At 45.0% G+C, this 25850-nt stretch overlaps 1 protein-coding gene across 5 annotated transcripts in view; it reads left to right on the top strand.

The window, feature by feature from the left end:
• The window catches only part of MCPH1 (microcephalin 1), a 1335298-nt gene that overhangs the window by 181387 nt on the left and 1128061 nt on the right, over positions 1 to 25850 (top strand). For all 5 annotated transcript variants that reach the window (XM_085610826.1, XM_085610823.1, XM_085610822.1 and 2 more), the window contains exons 6-7: positions 5529 to 5669; positions 19345 to 19437. In XM_085610826.1, coding sequence (XP_085466952.1) covers positions 5529 to 5669; positions 19345 to 19437 — 234 coding nt within the window. The remainder of the gene's footprint in view (positions 1 to 5528; positions 5670 to 19344; positions 19438 to 25850) is intronic.

Here is a 25850-nt window from a genome sequence, read left to right on the forward strand (position 1 = left end):
TCTGCTTGTTGCTTATTACTTTTAAAGATTACACTAAAGTGATTAACCCAGTCCTCCTCTGGGATATTAGTTCCTAGGTCTGAATCACTGGGGTTGTCAAATAGGGGTTTGTTAATAATTTCCCAGAATTTACTGCTGTTACCCAGAGTTGAGGGGTCAAGCAAAGAATCCCAGGTAAGGGCCTTGATTTCCTTTTTACATCTGGCAAGTGCTTTTTTATAAGTCGCACGTAGATTTTTAATTAGGCCTGAGTCCCTAGGTGTGATTTTTCATTGCTTTTCTTAGGTCTTTGCTTGCCTTGGAGCAGGTGTGGTCAAACCATTTAGGGTAATTTCTGGTTTGTCCCTTCACTGGAACTAGCAGCATGGAACCTACAGTAGACACCACAACCTCAAATGAGGCTATGGTTTGTTCAGGAGAGATAGATGTTGACACACAAGCCGCAAGTTCCTGGCCACATAACTTATTGATTTCATTATAAAAGTTTTCATGATTAACTAAATTCCCCTTCAAACGACATTTTCCATTAATGCATTTTAAGGTTCCCCGATCTTCACGGTACCTACGCAGTTCAAAAATTCCACCACCCAGTTTAATAGTTATGGGGTTATGATCACTAAAAATATTCGATTGAATAGTAAAATTAGAGGCCTGGGTGGTAAGGTCTGCGGATAAAATCATATGGTCTATAAAAGACCCGTGAGCACAACCTTTAAAAGTTGGCACGTCATATACCTTGTCCTCCGGTACCAAAGACATAGCTACGGACAAGTTATTTTCATTTAGCAAATCATTTAAGAGGATTCCACATCTAGTGTGGTTGAAATGAAAGCCGTTCACATTGTTACATCCTAGAGACCCCATAGGAGTATCTCGAGGGTTACCACAGGGGTGCACATTAAAATCTCCTACTATTAATAGATTGCATGACATCACACCTGCACCTTCTGCCAACATTTCTTTCAAAGACATTATATTACAATCCCCTTCACTGGATGTAGCATTATAAAAGTTAATCAAAGTCAAATCACGTTTGCCTTTCTTTAAATCAAGTATTTGGACATTTCTGTTTGCGTGATATTGGTTACGTATAACACAGGAAAGAGCCAAGTTAACAAAAATAGCCAGACCCCCCTTTGCCCTACCTCTAACTGAGGGAATTGCTGGGCTAATAAAGCTTTGATATCCTTCAATACAAGCGCTATTGTCTTCCATCCATGTCTCTTGAAGACAAATGATGGTGTATTTTTTAACAAATGCCAACCAAGCAGGATCACTTATTTTATTGGCCAGTCCTGCTACGTTCCAGGAGACTAAAGACACATTATAAGCATCATATAACTCATAACCAGGGTAAACATCAGTAGAAGAAGATTCAGGTGAGTAATCTGGTCGATCAATATGTATAACTCCTGGGTTTTCCGTGACGGAAGAATTTAATTCTGCAGGATGTAAGTTAGAAGTATCAATCATGATGGTGGAATTATCAGTCGTGATTTCATGGTTGGGGAGTCAATCCTGTTCGTCCAGTCCTGATAGGATAGCATATCTGTTTGAAGTTGGGATGGTAGAATGAGATATCTCAGTGATAGCCCTCGGTGGTGGATATGAAAGTGAAAAATTTGTCAAGAGGGAGCGGGGGTAAAAGTAGCTGAGATCGGCCGTTGTAATTCCAAGACTCCTTCCCGGGGTATACCAGTCCGCTATGTATGGTGACACCCTACGGTCTCGAAAATTGATTATAATGACATCGCCCTGTTTGTCCTTAGGTCTGGGACCCAACCAATTCAGTCTCCTAACATGTAATATTTCACCGTTAATTTCAGGGGGGAGTGGTCTATTTTGAGTCAACCAGTGCACTACTTTGTTTTTAAGTTGCTGGTGGCTCTCAGTTTTACCCTGGGCGAGAACAGGAACCCCCATTAAGGTCACTACATATGGAGCCGCTTCAGGGGGCAAGTCAATATGGGAACTTTTATCCAGTTTATAATCTGGGAGGGGCTGCCTATTACTATTATTGCCCGGGGGAGCTACGGGGTTAATAATTTGGTCTTCTCTCAAATCCCTCTGGGTTGATTCTCTCGTATGGGCTGGGGGACTTGTGTGTTCTGTATATGGTTCAATGTGTTAGACTGAGTAGTTACTTGAGTTAGGGGAGAGTGTGTAGTAACCTCCAGTAGAATTTTTACGCAAGTAGGAATTCAGATCAGTATTTAGAGAGATAAGGGAGGCATGAGATGCTTCCAAAGATGATAATTGTATCTCAATGTTCTTCACTCTCTCTACTAGAGGTAAAAGTAGAGCTCTCACCATGCGCTCTACATCTGACATTGAATTAGAAAAAGGAAACCTGGGAAGCTGTGTCGGTGGAGTTGCTTGCTTAGTTCGTGGGGGAGTTAATATAGGTTGGGGCATGGCTTTAGGCACATCCAAGTGGCGCACTTTTCTCCTTTTTTTTGTTGGTTACGTTTTTTTTGCCACAGACTTTGAACTAGGAAGCCTACTTTTAACGGATTTCCCTTTAGAAGTCGAGGCGATATAAGTAAGGGAAGAGTCCACAGTGGAAGTGCCCGTTAAAGGTTGCAAAATAGAAGAAGATATCCCAATTTCATTTGAAGTAGGCATTGTATACATTGAATCGCACAATTGCGCGGGAAGACCAAAGTCGTCAGGTCGTTCAGGATCCAGAATCCTGATTGGCGGAGAAGAAACCTGTTGGATTTGACCCAAAGAAGAACGCTTCTGGAACACAGGGTCTAATGAAAGACGGCGTTCCGTGATAGCGATCTCTTTTTCTAACACGGATGCCGCCCTAGTGATAAAATGGTCTAAAGTCCCCCTCACTGAGCCGCCTAACAGGGAAGGCCTTGTTTTTGTGGATTGTGTAGCCATAGTGAGTTACTATTTGTTCTATTTCACAAACTTAAAACACTAAAGAAAAATAAGACCCATAGTTAACTTGCAGAAGAAATGGTTAAACACATGAAACAGAGAACAGTCAACGGCTACTGGGAACAGGCGTCTTAAGCCCAAACGTGAAATTGAACAAAAGACAGTCACCTGGTTCTTGAACGAGTTGTTGAGTTTGGGTAGCCAGCGAAAGAGGGGTGGCCCAGCCCTGCCTCGGTCGGCCTTGGACGGCCGTAGACGGCCCGCCCTTTGCCCGGGCTTAGCCCGGCGAGTCCCGCTGCGCGTCCCGCGAAGCGGGAGGCGCGAGGCGCTTTTAGATCCGCCGCCGGGAAATGGGAGGCCCAACAGGTGATGATGCTGCCCGCGGTGTTTCTGGGCCTGGTAGTTTCAACAGCAAGCAATCTGCAATGTCCACAGTCCTAGCGCTGCGCGTCCCGCGAAGCGGGAGGCGCGAGGCGCTTTTAGATCCGCTGCCGGGAAATGGGAGGGCCAACAGGTGATGATGCTGCCCGCGGTGTTTCTGGGCCTGGTAGTTTCAACAGCAAGCAATCTGCAATGTCCACAGTCCCTGGCTACTCATTCCTTAGCATGTAGCTTTGGTACAGTGTTTTATGCATTTGAGTTCTGAGAGATCTTTGTGCTGTGCTGATGGGGGTTTAGGCATTCATAGAAGTAGGCCGATATGGAAGGGTAAGTTCCTCTCTTGGCTTGTGAGTGTTGTTGCAAGACCTTTGATAGATGACGGTATGGCAAGTATATTTATGCGTTGTTGGATGCAGGAGATACCTGCAGGTGATAATGTGTTGGGTTTAATATTGGACTCTCCTGTGGGAGCAGTACAAATAAACATTTTGTCAGGTTGATGCTCACAAAATAAATTTTTTACGTTGCAGTGTAATTATTGATGATACATTACAGTACCGATCAGTTGGTATGTTATAGCTCCTTAACATTCTACAAATATGTACAGGTCATTCTGTATGGTTCAAAATATTTTGGGGAGAATTTCTGGGTCTGCCGAAGTGTAAAAGATGTCTCTGGAAATCCACTAAGAATAACACTGCCACTTGTTTATTTCAATCCGAGGTTATTGCGCGTTAAATTGATGATAAATACAAAGTATTGTACATCAGGTTTAGGAAGATGTTCATTTTCAGTGTTAGATGTGGAAATTGAGGGCTGAGAGCTGCTTGGTGTTCAAGAACCCAGTTCCATCTGTAAGGTAACAACAATTACCTCAAAATGACAAGTGTGCTCTAGAAATGTCTGAGAGTTATTGTTTCCATGGATTCACTTAATCTGTTATTGCATATTAATCTGTATTGCCCACGCAAACAATAATAAATGAAATGCAGAGAATTACTTGTAAATGAATCGGAGAGTGTAGGGAATTAATCATGTTCTAGATGTGGTTGCAACACTGTGGACCGAACTAATACAGAGCCCCAAGGTTAAATCATGCCCTAATTCTGAGGGAAATGCATTGATTATTGTGCGAGCGAATCAGGTTGCAGGTGCATGCTTGCGAGGTCAGCCCAATTTTGATTTAGCTCAGATTTAATTGGTCCATAGCAAAATATTTGTGATGTCACCCAAAGATGCAAGTTAAATGGAACATAGATATTTACACGGTGCATGCTTCAAAGTAGATGATAGCCATGAGTTTAGACCTTGCTATATCTAAAATCACCACTGCGATATGCTTCCTAGTTCTAGGATTATGGAAAGTTCTTCCTTGTTTAGGACCTATTAGCTATGGCTGTGAGTTGCACAACACAATTACCAATTTTCCACACTCTGTTGTAACCTTGTTTACCCATCCCCCGCCTGCTTTGAGCTCCCTGAAATTGTTGATTGCTTCCTGCTACATCAAGGCTCCTGGACTTACCCATCGCTTGACCCAGAAGGCCCTTTCCAAAGCTTGACTGGTCACCTTTCTGGTTGCTTATGCTATATTTGAGTGTTGAACTGGAACAAATGAGGTGTAACCAATGCCTAGATAGTGTTAACAAGTGTAACAAGCATTGGCATAGCCAATAGGTCTTGCCTTTGGGACCTTATAAGTGTTTAGCCATGCAAAAGTTGATGTTGAGCCAAGGATATTGTGCTGCATAACTAAATACTTATAAGGTCCCAAAAGCGAGACCTATTGGCTATGCCAATGCTTGTTTATATTGCTGTACCCAGCTGTAGCCAACGCTTTTCGCCCAAAAGGACTTCTTCAAGGCTACAAAACACTTAAATACAATTTTTTTTTTTTTTAAAAGGTTATACATAGACAGCAGTAAATATTGAAGAAACATTCCAGGCATATTTGTGACACCACACTATGCAAAAAATGCAAGGAATATAACTAGTTTATTCAATATGACATTCAGATCCAATGCTGTAAATTGACCAGGCAGTGTAAAATAGTGTAAGTAAATCTATTTTAAATACCTGTATTCACTGTGCAATACTTGTATAATAGATGTATTTCTATATTTGCATGATATCTATGCGAATATATGGTTTGTTTGAATTGAGATCATGATGCATGTTTCTTCAGTATTTATTACGAGCTACTCATCATATATTACATATATTAAACTTCAATTATTACTATATTAATTTTTTAGGATTTGATGTTCCAGTATTATTATTTGATGAGGATGGCGAATTAATGTATAGCCCAAAGGCTACAGTAGTACATCGTGGAAATACAATGGAAAAAAGATTACAGGAAATGAAGTACAGAAGGGAAAATCTTTCCCCTACTGGTAAGTTACTTGCTGTGTCTCCTTTATTGCAGTATGTTAGCTACCATGAGGATTAATATATTAGATTCAACAAGCCATCTGGTAATCATTTATTTTATCTTGTTTTGGTGTTTGTAAAACACAAGAATGGCTCTAAAAAGCTGCAGATCGCTGTACATAACAATCGACCATATACAACATTCCAAACATGTAGGTGTTTGGGGACAGTTCAATCTGGTTTACATGAGGAGGAGGCGATGTTAAAGTAGAAAGAAGTAAAGTTATAGGGACATATATTCTGAATTTTTTGGTGCACTGAAATCCAATTTGGAGCGTTAAATTCCCCGATACGGATTCACAGTGTATTTGAGAATGCTAAAATTCTGCTAGTATATAGAATATCGGTATTCACAAATTTAATGCTATGAAGGTTTGTGATGTTTTCTGGGTGTGCCAACCTTACAAGTAGGTGAAGGCACACAAATCCATAATTCTGTTTGTAATCATGTAATTTGAGTCTGGAGAAAATGATTTTTTTTTCAAGGGTGTGTGTCATAGGTACATTGGTTTCTTTGATTTGGTCTAGAGCTGACCACTTTAGTTCAATTTCATTATGTCCTGCAGTTGATTTTGTTGACAGAGTTTTGCACCCGTCATTACTTCTGTGCTCATTTTTTCTCATCTGGACCTTCCAGGACATTATGCTAACATACTTAAGGGAGCAGGGATATATATCATGATACATACACCACATTGGTGGAGTTACAATTAGTATGTTGTAATCTGAAAGGTATATGTAACCTATATCCATTTCATTGCTGTAGTATATTGGCAGTTGCCACATTCGGCACATAGGTAGTGACCTGTTACAGGTCGCAGACCCCATTATAGCATGTCTGTTTCCTTATTGATCTTGTTGGGTCGTGAGGGGACCAAAAGGTCCCATAAATTGGCGCTTTTCCCAAAATTTCTTTTTTTCTAATTTTATTTTTCTAGAACAGAGGATCTGCCACTGTTTATTGATAATGTTTTTACTTTATATGATTCTGATTTGAAAGTGGTGATACAGATTAGGCTGTCCTCCTTTCTCTTTTGGAAAGGTTTTAAAGAGAGCATATCTCTGTTTCTTAGCTTGCTTGTTGGCTCTCTGTTGTACGAATTGGATATTATCGAACAATGAGTTTGTTTGTCAGGGTTTGAGCTTGATTCTTAGTCATTTAAATTTGAAAAGTCATAAAGAGGTCCTAAAGGTGAACTCTCTGAGGGGGTTGTACCTATTGTATCAAAACGAGTTGTTTTTATCAATAGGGTTATGGAAGATGTTGGTGGTAAATTTTCCATCCTAAATGAAACGGACAGATCAAGGAATGGCAACGTATTGTTTGATATAGAGTATGTAAAAATCAGGAAATTATTTCAGCTGTTGAGCCATGTAACAAAACTGTTTGCTGTTCCTGTGTCATCCCTTCAGATAACAATAAACTAATCAATGTTGCAACGCCATAGTTTAATGATCTATTTCAAGGCATTATTGTCAGACCAAATATGATCTACCTCAAAACTTTGAACGTGTAGACAAGCCAGGCCAGCGGCAAAAGTAGTGCCCTTAGATGTTCCTTGGGTCTGTAGATAGAATTGGCTGTCAAATTAAAACAAAACTGTCTCTCAGGGATGGGTCTATCAATGCAATCATTACATTTCTAGAGGTGCTGTAGATCCAGTGTGAATGGTAGAGTGGTACTTCTATCGCTCTTAAGGTTTCCTTATGAGGAATGCTGGTGTGGAGGGATTCTACATCCATTCCAATGACTAACTCCTCATTTGGGTCAATCTTGACTTTGTTGAAAGGTTGGGCATATGTTTCAAGTCCTTGGTGTATGATAGCATTTTGGTGACCAGTGGTCTAACAAGGAATATAGCAGAATGTTAACATTTGTTCAAGTAAATATCCATGTGTTGTTTTTTAGGTCTCGCTGAGACAGCGAAAGCTGTCTCTTTGAGACATTTTGTAAGTGAGTTTTTAAAGTGCTTCCCCTGGCATAGAGCTACAGTGCACGAGGCGTGCACGCGCGCAAAGCAGCCATATGGCTTTACGTCGCTCTCCCTCATAGCCCCTCTCCGCCTCCTTCCCTGCTGCTATTTCACACCACACTCCCGCTTCTCTCCCCCACCCCCCACCATCGCATCTCGCGCTTTGTTCATTCTCCCCGCCCCTATCGCGTTTTGCGCGGCCAATGCTTGTTTTTCATTGTCATTGCGGGCAGCTTAAATTGCACAAGCGCGGTCCGCTTCGGCCGCGCTTGTAACATTGTGACTTCTTCAAAGAGCTTGTTTAAATATGCTCCGTCCTCGCTTCACGGCTGGCCGCGGCGCTTTCCATTACAGTGGTACCGGTTTGTTGTATTTACTGTAAAGTATTTTAACACGGTAGGCGTTATGTAGACTGTGAGCACTACTTTCGTTATTCCGTTTCTCTTACTGCAGGAACGACTGCTTTGGTGCCTTCTTTTACCCCCCTCCCTCTTCCCTACCTTCCCCGCTCCCGTTGTCTGTGCTTTGTTAATCACCCCACCCTCCCGCTTGTATCTCCGTGTTGGGCAACCCCCCTACCCGCACTTCCATGTTGTTTGGCTGGGATGTGCGATCTTGCGAGAGGCGCGTTCATTTCATAACATTCAGGTGCCCCTGGGGCACCCCCCAGACTGACTTTGCAAGTGTCAGGGGCCGTGGTGCAGGCCAGGTGATGGGGCTGCTGCTGTGCCATGCGCCGTCGCTGCTGCTATTAAGGTGCTGCCAGCGCTCCTTTCAGAACCCAGCCATCACGGGCCTCTCCATGCCCCCTCGCTGACTCACTGCTGAGGATCACACCTCCAGAGCAGCGACGGCATCTCCCCAGCCATCATGGGCCCCTCCATGCCTGCTCGCTGACTCACTGCTGAGGATCACAACTCCAGAGCAGCGCCGGCATCTCCCCAGCCATTATGGGCCACTCCATGCCCACTCGCACACTCACTACGGAGGATCACACCTCTGGAGCAGCGCCGGCGTCTCCCCAGCCCTGTCAGCATGTCAGCTCCCAGCAGATCAAGGGCCGCAGTGGTCTGTGGTGCCGAATACACCGGGAAATAAAGGAATGGACACAGGGGTTACATTTCTACTCAGGCTCCAGGTCCTGTGAACGTAGAGTGACTTCACTGCTCTGAGATTTATGTCTTGTTTCACTTTGCCCCCCCCAAAAAAAGTTTAAAACTTTTTAAAAGTGTTGTATGCTGGCAATGTTGAGAGCTTGCGGCGTGTGTAATTTTGATGAGAAACGATGCAACATTCATTTTTATGCTTGAGAATAGCTTATTTCATAAGCATAAACTTTCAACTAAACGTGCACAGCAACACTACATGAGGTAATTACCGTCTTTTGAGAACTTAGACAACTATTTAGAGAATTTGAAAACGGGAATAATGCAATCGGTCTCGCATTTCATTAAGTTAAAGCCATTTGCTTTGCTGTACAATACCATTAGCAAAGCAAATGGCTTTAACTTAATCAAAGGCGCGACCTATTGCATTTTTAACACTTGAAACAAAGCATGCTGCTTCTCTTGGCCGGAGACTGGCACCCCGCCTGAGATCACTTATGGCCCCCCAGGGGGGCTCTCCCCCCAGTTTGAAGGCCTCTGCTCTACACACTCTTGCTCTAGATAATGAATTATTTCCTTAGGCTTCAAAGATCTTTTTGCAAGGGCGGACTTGGCATGTCCTGAAGACATGTTTCAGTTTCCCAATGCCATGTGTTAGGGACAGGGATTACTTTGTAAAAAAAAAAATTAAAAAATAGGCAGGTGTTCAATTTTTTTCTTAGACGGATGCCGCTCACGTCCCCTCGACACCCATCACCTTCTTACTTCACAGCCCGCATAGGGCATGCCAAAACAAAAGCGAGCAAGCCAGTTTCCCACAAGGGGAGTGGTGTCTACCACCAAAAAGTTTTCCCCAGGTGCTTTCCATATTTCGAAACATTTGTAATTCCTTCACACACTTTCTCAGAGAATCGTAATCACAGTTGGCACATATGTGACCATCACTCTATGCACTCTGAAGAGAGGCAAAGGATTGGATGCCCATGCAGCAAAAACACCTTTATAAAAAGCATTTGCAATGCAATAGGTCTCGCATTAACACAAGTTTGAGCTATTGACATTGCAAATAACAATGCCTTTTATTTTTGTTTTCTTTTTAAAAACATAAATAAAAGGCATTGCTATTTACAATGTCAATAGCTCAAACTCGCGTTAATGCGAGACCTATTGCATTGCAAATGCTTGTTGTATCTTGGGTGTAGCGTAGACTTTTTCCGCCCGCTCTCGGTACACAAAAACACATTTAGGATGGTTCTGCAGAGTCTGGTAGATGAGCACCTCATCTAACCATTCTCTCATTCAATAAAGGAGCCTTAGGAGGGCTGCACTCTCAGTGCAGGTAACGCCTGTCGGAACTCAATGAATTACATGGATTATACTAGACCACCTGAAATTCAAAGATTAAAAATAAATCTGGCTTATTCTAAATAAGGTGCAGGACAAACCAAGCATTTTAGCTCCAAAAACCTGAACAAATTCAAAGTGTGGATTGTAATCAATATAGGGCCTAAATTACTCTTATACTTCTTTTGGCGGCCCTAATAAGAATACCTATGCCTGCAGCCAAACCATACATAAATATATCTCCTTCCCACATTTGACCTTCAAAACCGTAATCCCACTGCAACATTTAATCAGGAAAATCATTGGGCACACATGTACTTTCAGTCACCCACCATCAATCCTCTAGTCTAAACCAATCCACACAATATCCAGAGATCATGCTTTCAGTGCAGAAAGATTAGCCACCCATCAGTAAGACTGATGCTGCAAAACGGTACAAATTAGAACTGAAATGCAACCTGCTACCATCGTGGATGACTTAAATGTATCCTTCCCTGCAGCTTTAAGACTGGACACTGCACAGTTCTTAGAATTCCAATAGCACAACAGCAGGTTATATTGTGCATTGCCTCTAATTCAGACGATTCTATTGGATCAATGTCTTCTTTCTTTCTAGTGCCCACTACAAATGTTAACAAGCATTGGCATAGCCAATAGGTCTCACCTTTGGGACCGCATAAGGGTTTAGCTGTGCAGCACATTATAGAGTCAATAAACCTCAATTCACAAAGTATGGCAAGAAAGAGGCCTGCAGTAGCGGGATACGAGATCTGCGATGGTGCACGTGGGAAGGCCTGATAGCACTGCTGATATATTACATAATAATAAAACACCACACACCTCTGTCATTCTTACACCTCTTGCCCGTTCTATCTGAACTACGCTGCCACTTCCCCCAGCAGGCGGGTAGTGAAGTACTCTTGTGTGCATAGAATCATATCACTAGAAGCGGGAAAATATGTTTTGTGAATAAAGTAACGGTTTCGTGCCCTCAGTTCAGTCTGTTTAAGAAAGTGAGCACGTTTTAAATAGTACTTTATTGCTTTTCAAGAACACGGGCGGTCATCATTTAGTGTATCTTGTACAGACATCAGTACAGGTGACATGCAGCGCTTCCAGGAGGAGTGGAAGAAAGTTGGCACGTTAACTTCAAATACCACACAAAAAATGAACTGCCTAAAATTTGGGGATAACTCGTACTCTATTGAGCGTCATGCTGTTTTTAGACTCTGATATTTTGGAAACATTGCGAACATAGGTGACTCGCGGCTGTTCCATCACATGAAGGCATATAACTACGTTCAAGCAACGGGACAAACTTCTTGCTGAGCAGGCAGACTTCTCAGCCTTTCAGACAGAAGCAATGATACTCCTCCCCTGCCACCTCCCGTCAGACATCAGCTGCAGATGCTTGCACAGGAGTACAGAGCCTCCTCTGTCTGGAAGCAACATTTTGTTTCAATTGATTGTTCCCAGCAAGAATTCTACACACTTTCAAAAACATGTATTAGTAGAGTTTATTAACCCTTCGAGCTTTGTAACTAGACCTTCCCATCGGTTCGTTCTGACCAGATTACGTTTTGGGATCGTTCACCATTTAGTGGCGTTCCCAAGTATCAAAAAGCACCCGATTGGCCCTTGCCCTTGTGATTATACTACTGTACAAAGCACTTTGCACCTTCTATTGTTCTGCTCACTCTATGGCAACTTTCGTATAGCCTTTTTAAAACCAGTTTTTAAGAAATATGGAGTTAGGACAGTTAAAGACACCATGAAATTGTTATTTAACCCCTCACCCGATGTCTGCTTTTTTACTGCTACATTTCTTCTCCAAGCCATTAAGGCAAGGCCTAGTATTCTTCTTTAATTGTCATTCAACTGTATTTTAATTGCTTGTTTGACCATGTTGCATAAAGGAATGTTTTTTAGGGTCTATCTTTTTTGTTTGTATTTAAATGTTGTTTTTTAAAATGTAATGTATGTGCTTTTATGGACTTTGTGTTAAGCTCCGAATAAAGCCTTATGAACTGAACTGAACTGAACTGAAACCCTTCGAGGTACCTTTCAAGAGAAGGAGGCTGATGGTCAGCCGGTCCACAGCTCGCACGTTTTTAATTTTTGTATTTCAATTTTCTTAGTAATAAAACTTAGCCAGGCGGTTTTGCTCTGAAATCTTAACAGAAGTCTGTCTCAAAGGTACTCCGAGATGGAGGCTGGAAAACAACGCACCAAGACCAATTTAGGGCCATTTCACGAACAGGAGCGCAGAGGCAGAAGTAAATGGTGACCAGGCGTCCCCGATTTGCATGGTCAATCCCTATTCCGGCACAAAGAGGAGTGGTAGGGGCGGGCACACAAAGACCAAGAGGCACTGGAGTCCAGGATGAGGACGATCGCTCCGGAGAAGCCCAAAGCCATTCAATCTTTCTGGTGGGAGGGGACTCCCAACTGCTCATACTCTGGAGTCAGGGCTTCACCAGGTAGGTGGAGGGGTAGTGCTGGTCCGCTTTCCTGGCCTGTGTTTTTGCTCTGGAGCACATGAGGCCGGAGGAGGAAGAGTGCTGAAGCTTATGCTAGTGAGTTAAAGTGGAAAACTGCACATAGTCTCTTGCCTCCACCTCCTTCACGTACATTGGCAACTGGGTGTGGGCGGGGTCTCTGCATCGGCTCTTCTCATTGTTAATAAAAAATGAAACGTAAATGCCGTATGTTTAAAAAACAGAAACCATGCTGCCAGTGGAGCACGTTCGTTTTGGAAGCAAGAGACGTCGATAACCAGTGAGTTTAAAAAAACGAACCTGAGCGACTAAAGAAACTTGTAAAAAGTGTGTACAGGTTTAAAATACACCGAAACATTTGAGCAAAGGGACTGAACAAGTTCCGGCATCCTGCGAGTGCTGCGTGGGGCGGCAGTAACCCTTTATAAAAGTGAAAGCGCGCAGGGCGTGCTGCTAATACAAGCCTCCCCGTGGGGCTTTGTGTCACCCAACAAATCACGAAAAATAAACAAAGGCCAGACATGCAGGCAGGCGGGGTTTGTTTTCATTGACGAATGCGTGTGTGGGCCCCGGTTATGGCACTGTGGTAGGTATGCCGGGGCACGCCGTAGGTTAATTGTATCACCTTGCCCTGACTCTGTTCGTACCTAGAGCTTGACTGAGTAGTAGATGATGAATTGCTACACAAAGGTTTGAGGGCACTCTTCTCTGTCAAAGAATGATCAAGGCGAGCGCCTACTGGTTTTCGAGCTTGCAGAGAGTGCTGTGTTCAGGTCGAGTCGCGCTTATAAAATCTGCAACAAAACCAACAAACAGCTCAAGAGGAGTGGGGGGGCAGGCACAGGGAGACAAGGAGGAGTGGTGCATGGGAGGTAAGGAGGCACTGCAGCAGCCACCCTGCGCGCTGCTGCTCGCAAGCAAAACGCCTTGGGGGTGAACCTTTTGAAAAGAGGTGTGACATGCACCCACCTTTAGCCATTTGCAGGCTTTGATTCCAAAATGACACACGCAAATCCAACCCAATGCATGGGGGGAGAGGGGGTGGGAGTCAGACCCACACAGAGAAGTTTAGAGTAATTACGAGAAGCCTCGCAGGGCAGCGCATGCACGCTGTGCTAGGCTAGACCTAAAAATAACTGCCATGGCAGTCGGACACAAACGCCACGCCCCTCTAAAAGAGAAAACAAAACAAACCTCCAAGGGGAACTGCAAAGTAAGTTGCAGCAGTTGACTAATGTAAACTACAGGTACTCTGCCCCTCACTGCTTTCCTGCCATCAAATAAAGTGTTGTAACCCAATAAAGGACAAGAGCGCCACTTTAGTCACTCATGCACATTCCACATAGACCTCATTGTTAATACAAAATCTTTCCTGCCAAGCACACCCTCATGGTGTAGTGTCCAACCTGTCTGACGGTGCGTTTTCGTAAGTGAAACACAATACAAATGCATTTACAGTTAATTGGTTATCTCATGGTATTGATGAGGCATATATTTGGTTTCTAGTGGGCCATGCTGTTGATTCCGGTGGCAAAAGCGATGGCACGGTGCCTGCCATCATTGATATATTTTGCCATCTGCTGGGTTCTAACCATTGGATCTGTAGGACATGGCTTATGAAGCCGCTTGAAGTTTTATGATGATGGAGAATGTGAAGTTCTCTAGAGTGTTGTCAGTGGTATTTGCGGCATATGTTTTGTGCCCAAATGGGTGTTGTACTCTTTATTTCACAATTAGTTAAACTTCTGATAGCTGTGTTCGAATTAGGATATTCAGCCTGGATTGATCCTCCATCAGAATGTACTCTACCATTAGAATAGGGGAGATGATGTGGCCTAACAGCTAGGGCGGTCGACCTCGGTGCTGGGGAACCGTGTTTGAGTCTCTGCAGGGACGCTCAACATCCTGTGATTCTGGGCAAATAACTTAATCTCCCTGTGCCTAACAAAAATGAATGTGTCTGCAACATAACTGGTGCTCATATAAAGTGCTCTGATACCTTCGGGTCTAGTTTGCGCTATATAAAACTCCACTCCCAAAAAATAATGTGCATGTCAAGTTATTGTTAGGAAGAGTAGTTTGTGCATCAAGTTGTGTTTGCAGATGACCAGGGCTTATTGTTAAAGCTGGCTCCAAGGTAGCCAATAGAAATAGAAAAAGGACTTCAACATAGCAATGATCTAAAGTACAATAGCAGTACTGCTATAACAGAAATCATTAACATAGAAGACTGTCCCAGAATAGCATTGTTTTTCTTTTTTTTGTGGTTATAGAGGCAAATTGAAATCCAAATGCCAATCCTTTTTTTAGATGTGCATTTTAGGCATGTATGTATGTCTGATCCATTGTTTGTGTTTGCACCTGCAAAGCACAATGTGTAATCTGTATAAATTACCTGCGGTTTGTGCCGGTAATCTAACAGTTTTCTGCTAACATGTTTTGGGCAGGGCAATCCATTCCTTCCCTGGACCGGTCTTAAATTAGATTCCTAAGCCTCATGATCAGAGTCAATCAATCAAACGGTACTTATATAAAGCAGCTAATCACCCCTGGGATTATCCAGGCACTGAGGTTTTGCAGGCCTGTAGTCAAAGAGCCAGGTCTTGAGTCCCTTTCTGAAGTCAGCGAGTGAATGTGAGGTTTGAAGGGAGAGGTTGCTCCAGGACTTGGCGGTGAGGTAGGAGAAGGAACGACCTCTGGTGTGGTTTCGGGTGATGCTGGGTACGTGGGCGAGGGAGGCGGTACTCAGTTGTCTGGCAGGTTGGCAGAAAGTCAGACAGTGGTTGATGTAGGTTGGTCCCAGGTTGTGGATGGCTTTGTAGGAGTGGGTTAGGATCTTGAACTGGCACCTCTTCTGGACGGGGCGCCATTGGAGACTTCTGAGGTGTGGAGTGATGCTGGTCTGTTTGGGGAGGTTGAGGATGAGTCTGGCTGCAGTGTTCTGTATAGTCCGGAGTCTTTTAAGGAGTTGGGGGGTGGTTCTGGATTAGAGTGCATTTTTGTAGTCCAGTCGGCTGGTGACAAGGGTTTGTGTTACTGTTTTCCTGGTGGTGTTGGGGATCCATCTGAAGATCTTTTGAAGCATGCTTAGGATGTGGAAGCAGGAAGAGGATACAGCTTTAACCTGGCACTTCATAGGGGGTTTGCTGTCCAGGATGATGATGAGGTTGCGGGCGTGATCAGTGGGAGTCTGTGAGTGTCCGAGTTCAGCTGGGCCACCAGGTGACGTCCCACGGTGAGGTGTTCTTTCTGAAGATAGGCACCTCGTCTTGTGCATGTTCACCTTCTGGCAATTGGACCTCATCCAGCTGGAGACTTTAGTCATGGCATTCCGGAAGTTGTATCTGGTGTTGGCGGGGTCTTCCATGAGAGAGAGGATGAGTTGGGTGTCGTCTGCGTAGTAGGTGAGTCTGTGGGTATTGATGATGAGCCATATAGTCGTTGGAAAAGGTGGGGCTGAGGGAGGAGTCTTGGGGGACGCCACAGATGATGCTCTTGGGCTCAGAGGTGAAGGGCAGTAGGCCTATTCTGTGAGTGCATCCTGTGATGGAGTCAATGGTGATGGATTCGTTGAGGATGTCGGTGAGTGCACTGCTGATTTCTTTGTGCTCCAGGTTGAAGACGTGGTGTGGGCAGAGGGCAGTTGGGTCTCCGGAGTGAATCGAAGTCATGATGGCTGTGGTGTTAAGTGTAGTGAGCGGCTTCCATTCGGTGAGCAGGTGGCGGTAGGTGGCATCAGTTGGTGTCAGGAGGTTGCCGAAGTCTGAGAGTTGAGGGTTGAAGTTGTATTGGGTGTCCGATATCTTGTTGTAGAAGTAGTCCGCCAGGGTGTCGCAGAGAGCTTGGGAGGAGTGGATCGTTCTCTCTGTGGCTAAAGGGTAGGAGACCACTCTGACGATGCTGAAGAGTTCCTTGGTGTGATTGGCACTTTCTTCGATGTATTTTGTAAGGACGTCCTTTTGGGTTTCTTTGAGGTGATGGTGGTATATTCGGAGGGCTGATTTGAGGGTAGTGAGGTCTGTGGGATTCCTGTTGGAGCACCATCGTCTTTCCAGTTGCTTGCAATCTTGTTTAATGGACTAGAGTTCAGGGGTGAACCAGCTGGCGTGCTTGCTGGATTTGCTGGTGTTTGACCTTTTCATGGGGGCAACCTTGTAGGTGCAGTTGAAGATCCAGTCTGAATTCTGAACGCCAGTTGCAGATTGCTGGTAGTGTCAGGCCTGGTGGTGTTGAGGGTGTTTGTCCTCTAGGTCTCAGTAATATTGTTCCAGCTGCGGTACATGGGGTTTGAAGACTTGGTGGTGGGGCCTGAGGAGCCTGCGCTGGTGAAGTGGAAGATGCTGTGGTCGGTCCATGTTAGTTCGATGACATGGCTGAACTTGACTTTGTCACTGGCTGTGAGAATGGGATCCAGTGTGTGTCCGGTGCTTTGTGGGGCAGGTGACCAGCTGCGTGAGGCCAGTGTTGCTCATGCTTTCCAGAAGGTTGGCAGAGTTTGTGTCGTTCGGGGCATCAAGGTAGAAGTTGAGCTCGCTGAAGAAGCTATGGTGCTTGGAGTCGATTGCTAGGAGGAGATGGGGTTACTGAAGCTGGGGCGGGCGCCCGGGGTTCTGTAGGCAAGAGCTCCTCTAGTGGTTGTCTTTCCATTGGTTTGAATTTGGAAGGTGAGGTATTCCATGATTGGTGTGGTGTCGTCTTTGGTGGTGGTGCATCTGAGGGTTTCCTTGTGGATGATGGCCATGCCTCCTCCGTGCTTGTTGGTGCGGTCTGTTTCATCTAGTAGCCGTGGGGTGTAGCGGTCGCAATGTTTTTGCTTGAAGTCTGATTGAGCCAAGTCTAGGTGATGAAGATCACGACGGGTGTGAGGGTGATGATGGTGTCTCAGATTTCTGTGGCATGTTTGCAGAGAGATCGGGCTTTGAGCAGCAAGGGTTCCTGGCGCTAAGTGTGGTCCAGGCGCAGACAGGCACAGGCAAGATTGCCTTTGGTACGCCCTCTGGGCACAGCCATCCTGCAGCCTCCATTAAGTAGGTCCTGGGGGAGAGAGGGGCACTGGGCGGCAGGATGCAGGATTAGTGAAACAGCAGTAACGAGCGGTGAGGCGGTCTGGCTCGCAGCAAGTAGCGCAGACACACAGGGATGCTAACTAAACAGGAAAACAAGTTCTCCTGGCATAAGTTAAACACGCTAATACAGGAAATAAAACTGGGGAACGTTTTAACCTGGCAGTAAAGCGGGAGCAGAGTGAAAGAACGGCAGAAGGCGGGGGCATGGGAATCAGGGGAGGAAGGGCAGCATCCGCAGTAAAGCAAGGCAGACCTGTTCAAGGCAACAGGAGAGCTGGTACAAGGGCCTGCTAGTGAGAGAAGCGCTCTAGTTTTGTGGCAGGGGAGTTTGTGCTGAGCTCTCTGATTCGATGCTCACTGCAACAAAGCACGTCAGAAATGTGTTGGAATTTAGAAACTCTTTTAAAGACCCCTCCTCCATCCTTCAATGGTACTAATGTCATGAGTGAGACAGAGGCTGGCATTGCTTGCCCACATTCTCTCTAAATCGGTCATATATTATATTTTTACCAAGTGCATAAAACTGTTCTGTCCTGTCATACTCTGGACATCTGGTCACCCTGAACGCATCCTTTTCCATTAACCATTATCTTTTCTGGAGTGCCTGAATCCTCTTGGTGTGATGTGGTATGGTGAGTAGGATTGTGGTCTCGAGGGATGCAGGGGCACCATTTTACATACTGACAAAGCAGAGTGGTGGACTCTCTCTGCTATTTTCCTAGCCTAAGGAGGGTAGAGTTGCTCCTGGTTTGTGGCTGTGGGATTAATAAAACTAGATTGTGAAAAACTACATGTGACTCTGTTATTGTGCTTTGACTGCTCTAGTTTATCTGAAGCAACTATTGGGATTTTGCATTTATTATCTGTGCATCTCTGGGTAGTGGGAGTGGAAAGATTTTGTTCCATCATCTTGGAGAGCTATGGAGAGTCCGACTTGAATCTGCTAAATACCCCAACCATGTATTCTCGCCAGGTCTGTATCTTTCTTTGCCCATACCCTTGCTTTTGCTAGTCTTATTCTCAACCCTACTTTTACTTCTTGCTTTTGCCCTGCTACACACCCTCTCCGTACAACTCACCTGAACCCCTGTGTTCTGCACCTTGCCCTCTTGACACATTATTCCTGATGAGGTTTTCCTCCTGCTCTGGACTTTGAGCCTTTGGTCACTGGGCTATGTTCACTTTCCATCCATACTTATTTTCTTACCAGTACCCCTAACCCCCACCCAAACCAGATCTACAACTTCTCTACCCACCTATACTCCTTCCTTGCACCACTTTTAACACCAACCCTTCTGGCCTAGACCTCTTCAATAGGTTCCTATCTGCCCCCACATCATTCTTATGACAATTCCCTCTCCATGCTCCAGCCCTAATGGGTTTGTCACTTCCTGTTGAAATACTTTTTGTGTTGCTAGACTGTATTGACTGAGAAATACATGTAAAATATACTACACTAGACTCTCTAACCCATCAACTCCGGAAATTGCAGTAATATTCATGTAACATTCTTGAATTTGATATGTTTGGGTGCTTAACTTTGAGATAATGAGGAGATTATTGCTTTGTTAAAATTCCTTTCTGAAACTTTTTCTATTATCTTTACATATATTTTAAATATTACTGAAAAAGAAAATGTACTTTCTTTTAGCTTCACAAATGTCTCAGCCATCTATTCAAAGTTCAGGGCCAGAATTTATACCATCTCTTGGAGATACACCTTCTGCTGATCATTTGTTCCCAGGTAAGCAAAGTATTACTCTCTCCTAGTTGAATATCGAATTAAGATCAAAAGACTAGCAATAAATAGTTTTTACTTGTTGACTCTGCTCACTAAAATAAGGACGTTTTAATGTTAAATAAAATTTGGTTTTAAAATGAGTTTCAGCTAAACAAAATCATCTGATGTGATACCATGTAGGTCTGCCAAAGATTGCTAGCGCTTCTGAATGAAAAATATTGTCTCACATTGCTCAACTTGCTCTCTACTTTCCTCACCTTTAATGTTCCCACTTCTCCACTGTTCTTCTCCCCCTACTGCCTTCTCCTGTCGTTCTCTCTCTTCACTTACCTCTCTGTTGCTTTTCTCCACTTGCTTTCCATTTTTTTCCTCTTGCTTTATCGACTGTACTTGCCTTTCCTCAACTTTTCTCCCACAAAATCCACCGCTGTCTCGCTATCTTTCTTTTGACCATCCACTTCTTCGACTGTCTACCCTCGCTCAACCATCCTTGACCTCTTTCTCTCATGACCATCACCTCTCTCTACTGCCTGTTTTTCCATCTCTTCCACCTGTAGCCCTTAGATTTGCCAGTTTTTGTTGTCTTTCTGCTGCCTCCCCTCTCTCTTGACCATCTTCCCTCTCTCTAGACCATCTTCCCTCTCTCTAGACCATCTTCCCTCTTGTGTGTCTCTTAAAGCCGTACCCCTCTCTGTCTTTATCTTTGTCTCTATTTCCCTTCCTCCTTTCCCCATCTCTCTCTCTCTCGGCTGCCCTTCCCATTCTTTTTGGGCTGCACTCTCCTCTGTCCACCATCCTCTTCACTATCCATTCTTTCTCTGTTGTCAGATTCTACCTGTTCTACACTGGTCCTCACTCTCTAGCATTCCTTCTTCCCCCACCATCTTTGCCTCATTTTATAACTTGTTACAAATTGGATTAGTATTTTGGGTGGGCGGTTCCCCACCTTCAAGAATAATCACAACACAATTAAATTAATCTGGTAGCTCATGCGTACTCACAAACATTTCCCCGGGGGCCGCAAAGTACTGTCTGTAGCATGCCTAAGGGCCGCACCGATGCCAGCAATGGGAGGATTGGTGTGATGAAAGGTGAGCGTAGGGAGACGCGAAGCTGATGCATGGTTTGGACAACAAACCGAGCCTTCATGTGACTTCTGTCTGCCACCAACGCTCTATACTAATGCATCAAGAATTAAAGTTAAAGCATTAACTTATAATGTAAAACACGAGAGGGAAAGAGATACTCATCTGGTGGCTGAATTGCAAAACGTGAAACCAGAAAACCTGGTATTAGTCCTGGCTTTCCAACTTGATGAAATTGTGTGATCCTAGGCAATTTGTTAATTTCGCTTTGCCTCTTATTTCGTTATTAACACATATGGAAGTCCCTTAAATTACATGAGTTCAGGAATTGGATATGTATGGTACAAAACCTTGTTGTGCTTTATTTAATAAACTATAATGGCGTTCCAATTATATATCAACCAAGGCTACACACAAGGTGCACCTGACAAATGACTTCTTTCTTGGTTCACTAATCGCATTCTTTTCAGAATGGGGGGTGGCATGAAAGTTTCCAAGATCATTTTTGGAAACTATCACTGCCTCTCAATGCAGTGACAATCTAATTTACAAAGGTAATACTCTCATGCATGTTAATAAAATAAACTTGTTTGCAGAGAGTTTAAAACTAAAGGTGTCTTTGAAACTAAATTTGTTCCTAAAGATAAGTTGTCTAGTGCACTTTCTTTTCTTCACTATGGTTACTTTAGCTAATGTGTAAAATGTGTAAAACGTGTGACTAAAATATGCCAGTTTGTTTTTGCAGCTTTCTGAATTTTCCTGCTCTGTTAAGTGAACAGCAGCTTAGTGCTGCTGTTCACCAGAGGGCCACAATTGAAGGTCAGGAGGGCCGCATGTGGCCCCCGGGCCGTACTTTGAGTATCCCTGTGGTAGCTATAGTACTGAGCTGATAGGCTTAACTTGGGACAAGGGGTAAAGCATTTATGCAGTACCAGAATAGTAATAAAGTCAAAACTCCAAACAATAAAAATCCCAAACCAAATTAGAACAATAGGGACTTTTTTTGTTGTTGTAACAAAATTGCATTAAAATGACACAAATCCCATAAGGGAAACGGGTATATGAATTTTGAAATACTTAACTGAAAATAGGGCTGTAAAGCGCCAATGGTAGTAGACCGGGACCTAGGCACGATTTAAGGCAGTCTAACAGAGCTCTGCACTGATGCACAAAGTGGACTGGTCTCAGTGAAAGTATGGAAGTCAAAAGGCTTGAAAATGATTCAAACTCTAATCCAAAATGGGGCTTTGTCATTTTTAGAAGAAAAAGCATTTTTTTTACCGGAACAAATCTGAAATTGTAGCTGCCGCTGTGGAACTGCCAACTTTTACCTGCCACAGGTTGGTCTCACCAAGGTTCTGGAGCTTTTGAGTTTGTTTCTTAAAGGTTTTGTGTCCTAAAACGATACTTGAGCCTTTTAGAGGGACAAACCTGAATTTCAATCCAACGCCATGGAACTCCCCATTAGGTACTTTTTGCAGTAGGCCCCCTTGGCTCTGGACCAAAAATTTTCAAAAGTGTCCAAACATTTTCCTGATGACCTAGCAATCACATGAGTGCACTTCGAAGCCCGTCCAGAACCCCTGGGGGGGACGTAAACTCTCAGGGTGTCGAGCAGAGACCACCAGCAAAATCCAGTCCAATTTCCAGTTACCACTGGTCAGCTGGGAATTGTAGGGAAAAGGCCTCTTGTAGCTTTTTGCGTCTCTGTAGCCCCAGAGCTCATCCAACTAAGTCAGCCAATGGAGTCCACTTCTTTGTCTTTTGTACAAGACAAAGCAGGACTAGTCTTTCAGAGCTCCTTACAAGTCTCACCCAGCAGTTCCAGTTCTTTCTGATCTTCTGCTGGTCCAGAAAGAGTTCTGTCGAGGTGCCTTTGGGTACCACATTTATGCCTGGCACTAGCTAGCTGGTGATAAGAACTCCTAGGCACCCCCTAACCAATGGGGCAAAGATTTCCAGAGGCAACCCTACCCACCCTTTCAGTAGTTACTGTTTGCCTTACTGCAAAGGGGCCAAACACTATGTGTCTGGACACTTTCAAGCTGGCAAAAGTCTTTGTCCACACTAAACCTGGGCTCTGAGGGTTGTAGGTGTGTAGGGGAGTGCACTCTGGTAATCACTAGTGTCCTTCCACATCTAGCTCTAAAATCCAGCTTGAAGTAGACACTCTACCCACAACAAACCCTAATACAGACGTATGGTAGGACAAAAGCAGAGTCCTTCAGCAACATAGCAGGTTACACAAGAATTGTCCTCACATCTATTTATTTCCCTTTCAAGTGTGTCAAAGTGTTAAATGTGGCTCAACAGACCTGTCTGGTAGGATTTGACAGGGTGGTGTCAACAGAATGCCCACAGCCCCCACCCTGTATAAGCTATTAAGCTCGGAGGAGTGGCCTCTGCCCATTCAAGTCAGCCTATTGTATTCTTCTGGGTGGAATTTCATACCTCATTCCCTCCTCTTCCTGAGCAGAGCACAGGCTGGGAGTTGCTGGAGAGTTAAAGCAAGTTAGACTCCAGGAACTTTAGGCAAAGAATTACATTTTTCAAAAGATTATTCCTATATATTTTAAAAATATCCCTGGCCGTCCTCCGGACCAACATTCTTCATACTGTCCCATTTCGCTGCTAAATATTGAGGCCAAGATTTTGGCCACGGCCTTGGCCACTCGTCTTCGCTCCCATATCGCCTCGCTGGCCCACCCGGACCAGGCGGGCTTTATGCCTCAACGGGCGACACGGCACAATATTCGGCGGGCACATATTGCTATAGACATGATTCGGAGGCTGGATGTGCCAGCGGCTCTCCTGTTGGCGGCTATGGATAGGGCTTTTGATTCCCTTTGTTGGACTTATCTCTTTGCGCTCTTGGATAATTTGAATTTGGGCCCACGTTTTGTGGCCTATTTTAAACTACTTTATACACATATCACGGCGTCGGTCCGGGTGCTGCCTCCTTCACTTTTCCTATTGGACGGGGCACCCGTCAAGGATGCCCGCTGTCGCTATTTCTTTTCGCCCTCGCGATGGAGCCCTTGGTGGCTTGGGTGCAGATGGATGCACAAGTGGCGGGCTTCGAATGGGCACAGGGACTATCGGACCGTATCGCGCTCTACGGGGGCGATGTCCTTTTCTTTTTGACCAACATCAATAGGACTGGCCCCAGATTGCTGCGTATTATGGAAATATTCGGGGAAACTTCCAGTCTCTTTATGAACGCAAGTAAGTCTGTGCTGTGGATACTGGGGCGTCAGGTGGAATTGGGTACCTGGACCTCTGCGATGCAGGTTGCCGCGGTTGGTATGAAGTTTCTGGGGGTTTTGCTGTCTGATTCGCCAAGGGTGTCCTTGGAACGTAATGTTGCATTGGTTTGGGCGCGGGTGCGCGACAAATTGAGAACCTGGTCTCGTATGCCCCTTTCCCATTCCAGGTCGGTCGGCCATTTTTAAAATGTTCTCGTTGCTGTGTTTACTCTACCAGCTACAGAATTATCCCTTCCCCGTTAGTTCTTCTTGGTTCCGCCAGGTTACTTCGGTTCCGGGACAGTTTCTTTGGGCAGGAAGGGCACCTAGAGTAGCGCTACGGACGTGTTTTCAGTCCACGTACTGTGGTGGGCTGGCCGCCTCGGGAGTCCAGTCCTACTATGTGGCCTCGCAAATCCTGATATTGAACGAATGGTGGTATGGGGATCGCTCTGACACTGCTTATGCAGTGGAGCGGTGCCATATGGGATCCTATTCCTTACACATGGTCTTGTACTCGGCTTCTATTAGTTTCCCAGGTGTGGAGGCAGGCCCTGCGTAGGATGGGGTGGTGGGGCAGGCTGACAAGGGAGACTCCCCTTTGGTCCAATGGTGGATTGCCACGACTTGCGGGCTTGGAGGGTTTCCGTGACTGGGATAACATTGGGATCTCTACCTTAGGGGACGTAATGCGCAGCACGGTTTTAAAATCTTTCCAGGATCTCCAGCATGAATATCAGATGCCGAAAACACAATTTTTCAATTACTTGCAGTTTAGGCATGCCATTCTTCCCAGCGTTGCAGATTTGGAGTCTCTTCCAGAGTTCAGTCCTGTTGAAGCTAAACTGTTTATGGGAGACCTACAGGACCATAAAATCTCCCAAGATATATCAAACCCTGGTGTCAAATTGCCCCACTACATTGGATAAACTCCGGGAGAGGTGGGAGGACGACCTTGGTCCCCTGGATTTGGAGGACTGGACGGAGGCTCTTGCGTCCCCTCGAGGAGAGGCGATAGCCATTCGCCTTCAGCCGATCAAATTTAATTTTCTTCACCACGTATACTATACTCGTGTCAGGCTGTGGAAGGCGGGCTTGATAGCGACCCCGGAGTGCCTGCGATGCGGCTCTGCGAATGGTACCCTGTTTCATACAATTTGGCAGTGTGCGTTGCTCGAAAGGTTCTGGCGGGGGTTTTAACCTGTCTTGCTGAGGTCTTGGGAGCTCCCTTATTCTCCAAAATTGGTGCTGTTACATATAATGGAGGGGGTGGGGGGAAATGTTTATTAGCGCCTTCTGATGCTACTGGGATTTACGCTGGCTAAAGGGGACATTGCTCGTAAGTGGAAGGCTGGCGCTCCACCATTGCTCTCGGCATGGAAAAATGGTTTGGATTTCAAAATGGGTTTGGAGGTTCCTATTTTTAAGGCTCGAGGGTGCTCGTTGAAGCATTTTAAGATCTGGAAGAGGTGGGTGACCTATAGGGGCTTGGACCTAGAGCTCCCTGCCGTGGGGGATATGTCAGTTGAGGGTTAAATTGGGCAGGAGTTGTGGATCTGATAGAGACGTCTAGCTACAGATTCCTTAACTTAGAATATCCCCAGGCGTCAGACTGGATCTGGAAAATCTTTCGCAGCAGCACCTCTGCGCGCCAGGGGGCGGCGCCGCCTGGCTCCGCCCTGACGTCGTCCACGGACATGACGTCAGCGGAGCCATATATGCCCCTCCCGGCGCGCTGATGTCCGTTTTCTTCTTTTCCGCGTCCAAGCGCGGATCCTGGCAAACCAGCAGTTCCTTGGCCTGGTTTTTGGGCCTTCGACACCCTTGGGTGTCGTGGGAACAGTGTGCAATGCTTTCCGGCTTTAAGGCTTGTGAAGCCTGTGCGCGTCATATGTCTGGCACTGACCCGCACCTCATCTGTATGTGGTGCCTCTGCGTGTACCACGACTCCAAGGACTGTGACGCCTGTCAGAGGATGAAACCGAAGTCCTTGAGGGAGCGTCGCATGAAATTGCTGGCTGCACGGATGTCTGGTCTGGCTCCTTCCCGTCGCCGCTCTTCTCTAGATGGGGCTCGTTCCCGAGGT

The sequence above is a fragment of the Triturus cristatus genome, chromosome 6, assembly GCF_964204655.1.
Source record: "Triturus cristatus chromosome 6, aTriCri1.1, whole genome shotgun sequence".
Lineage (NCBI taxonomy): Eukaryota > Metazoa > Chordata > Amphibia > Caudata > Salamandridae > Triturus > Triturus cristatus.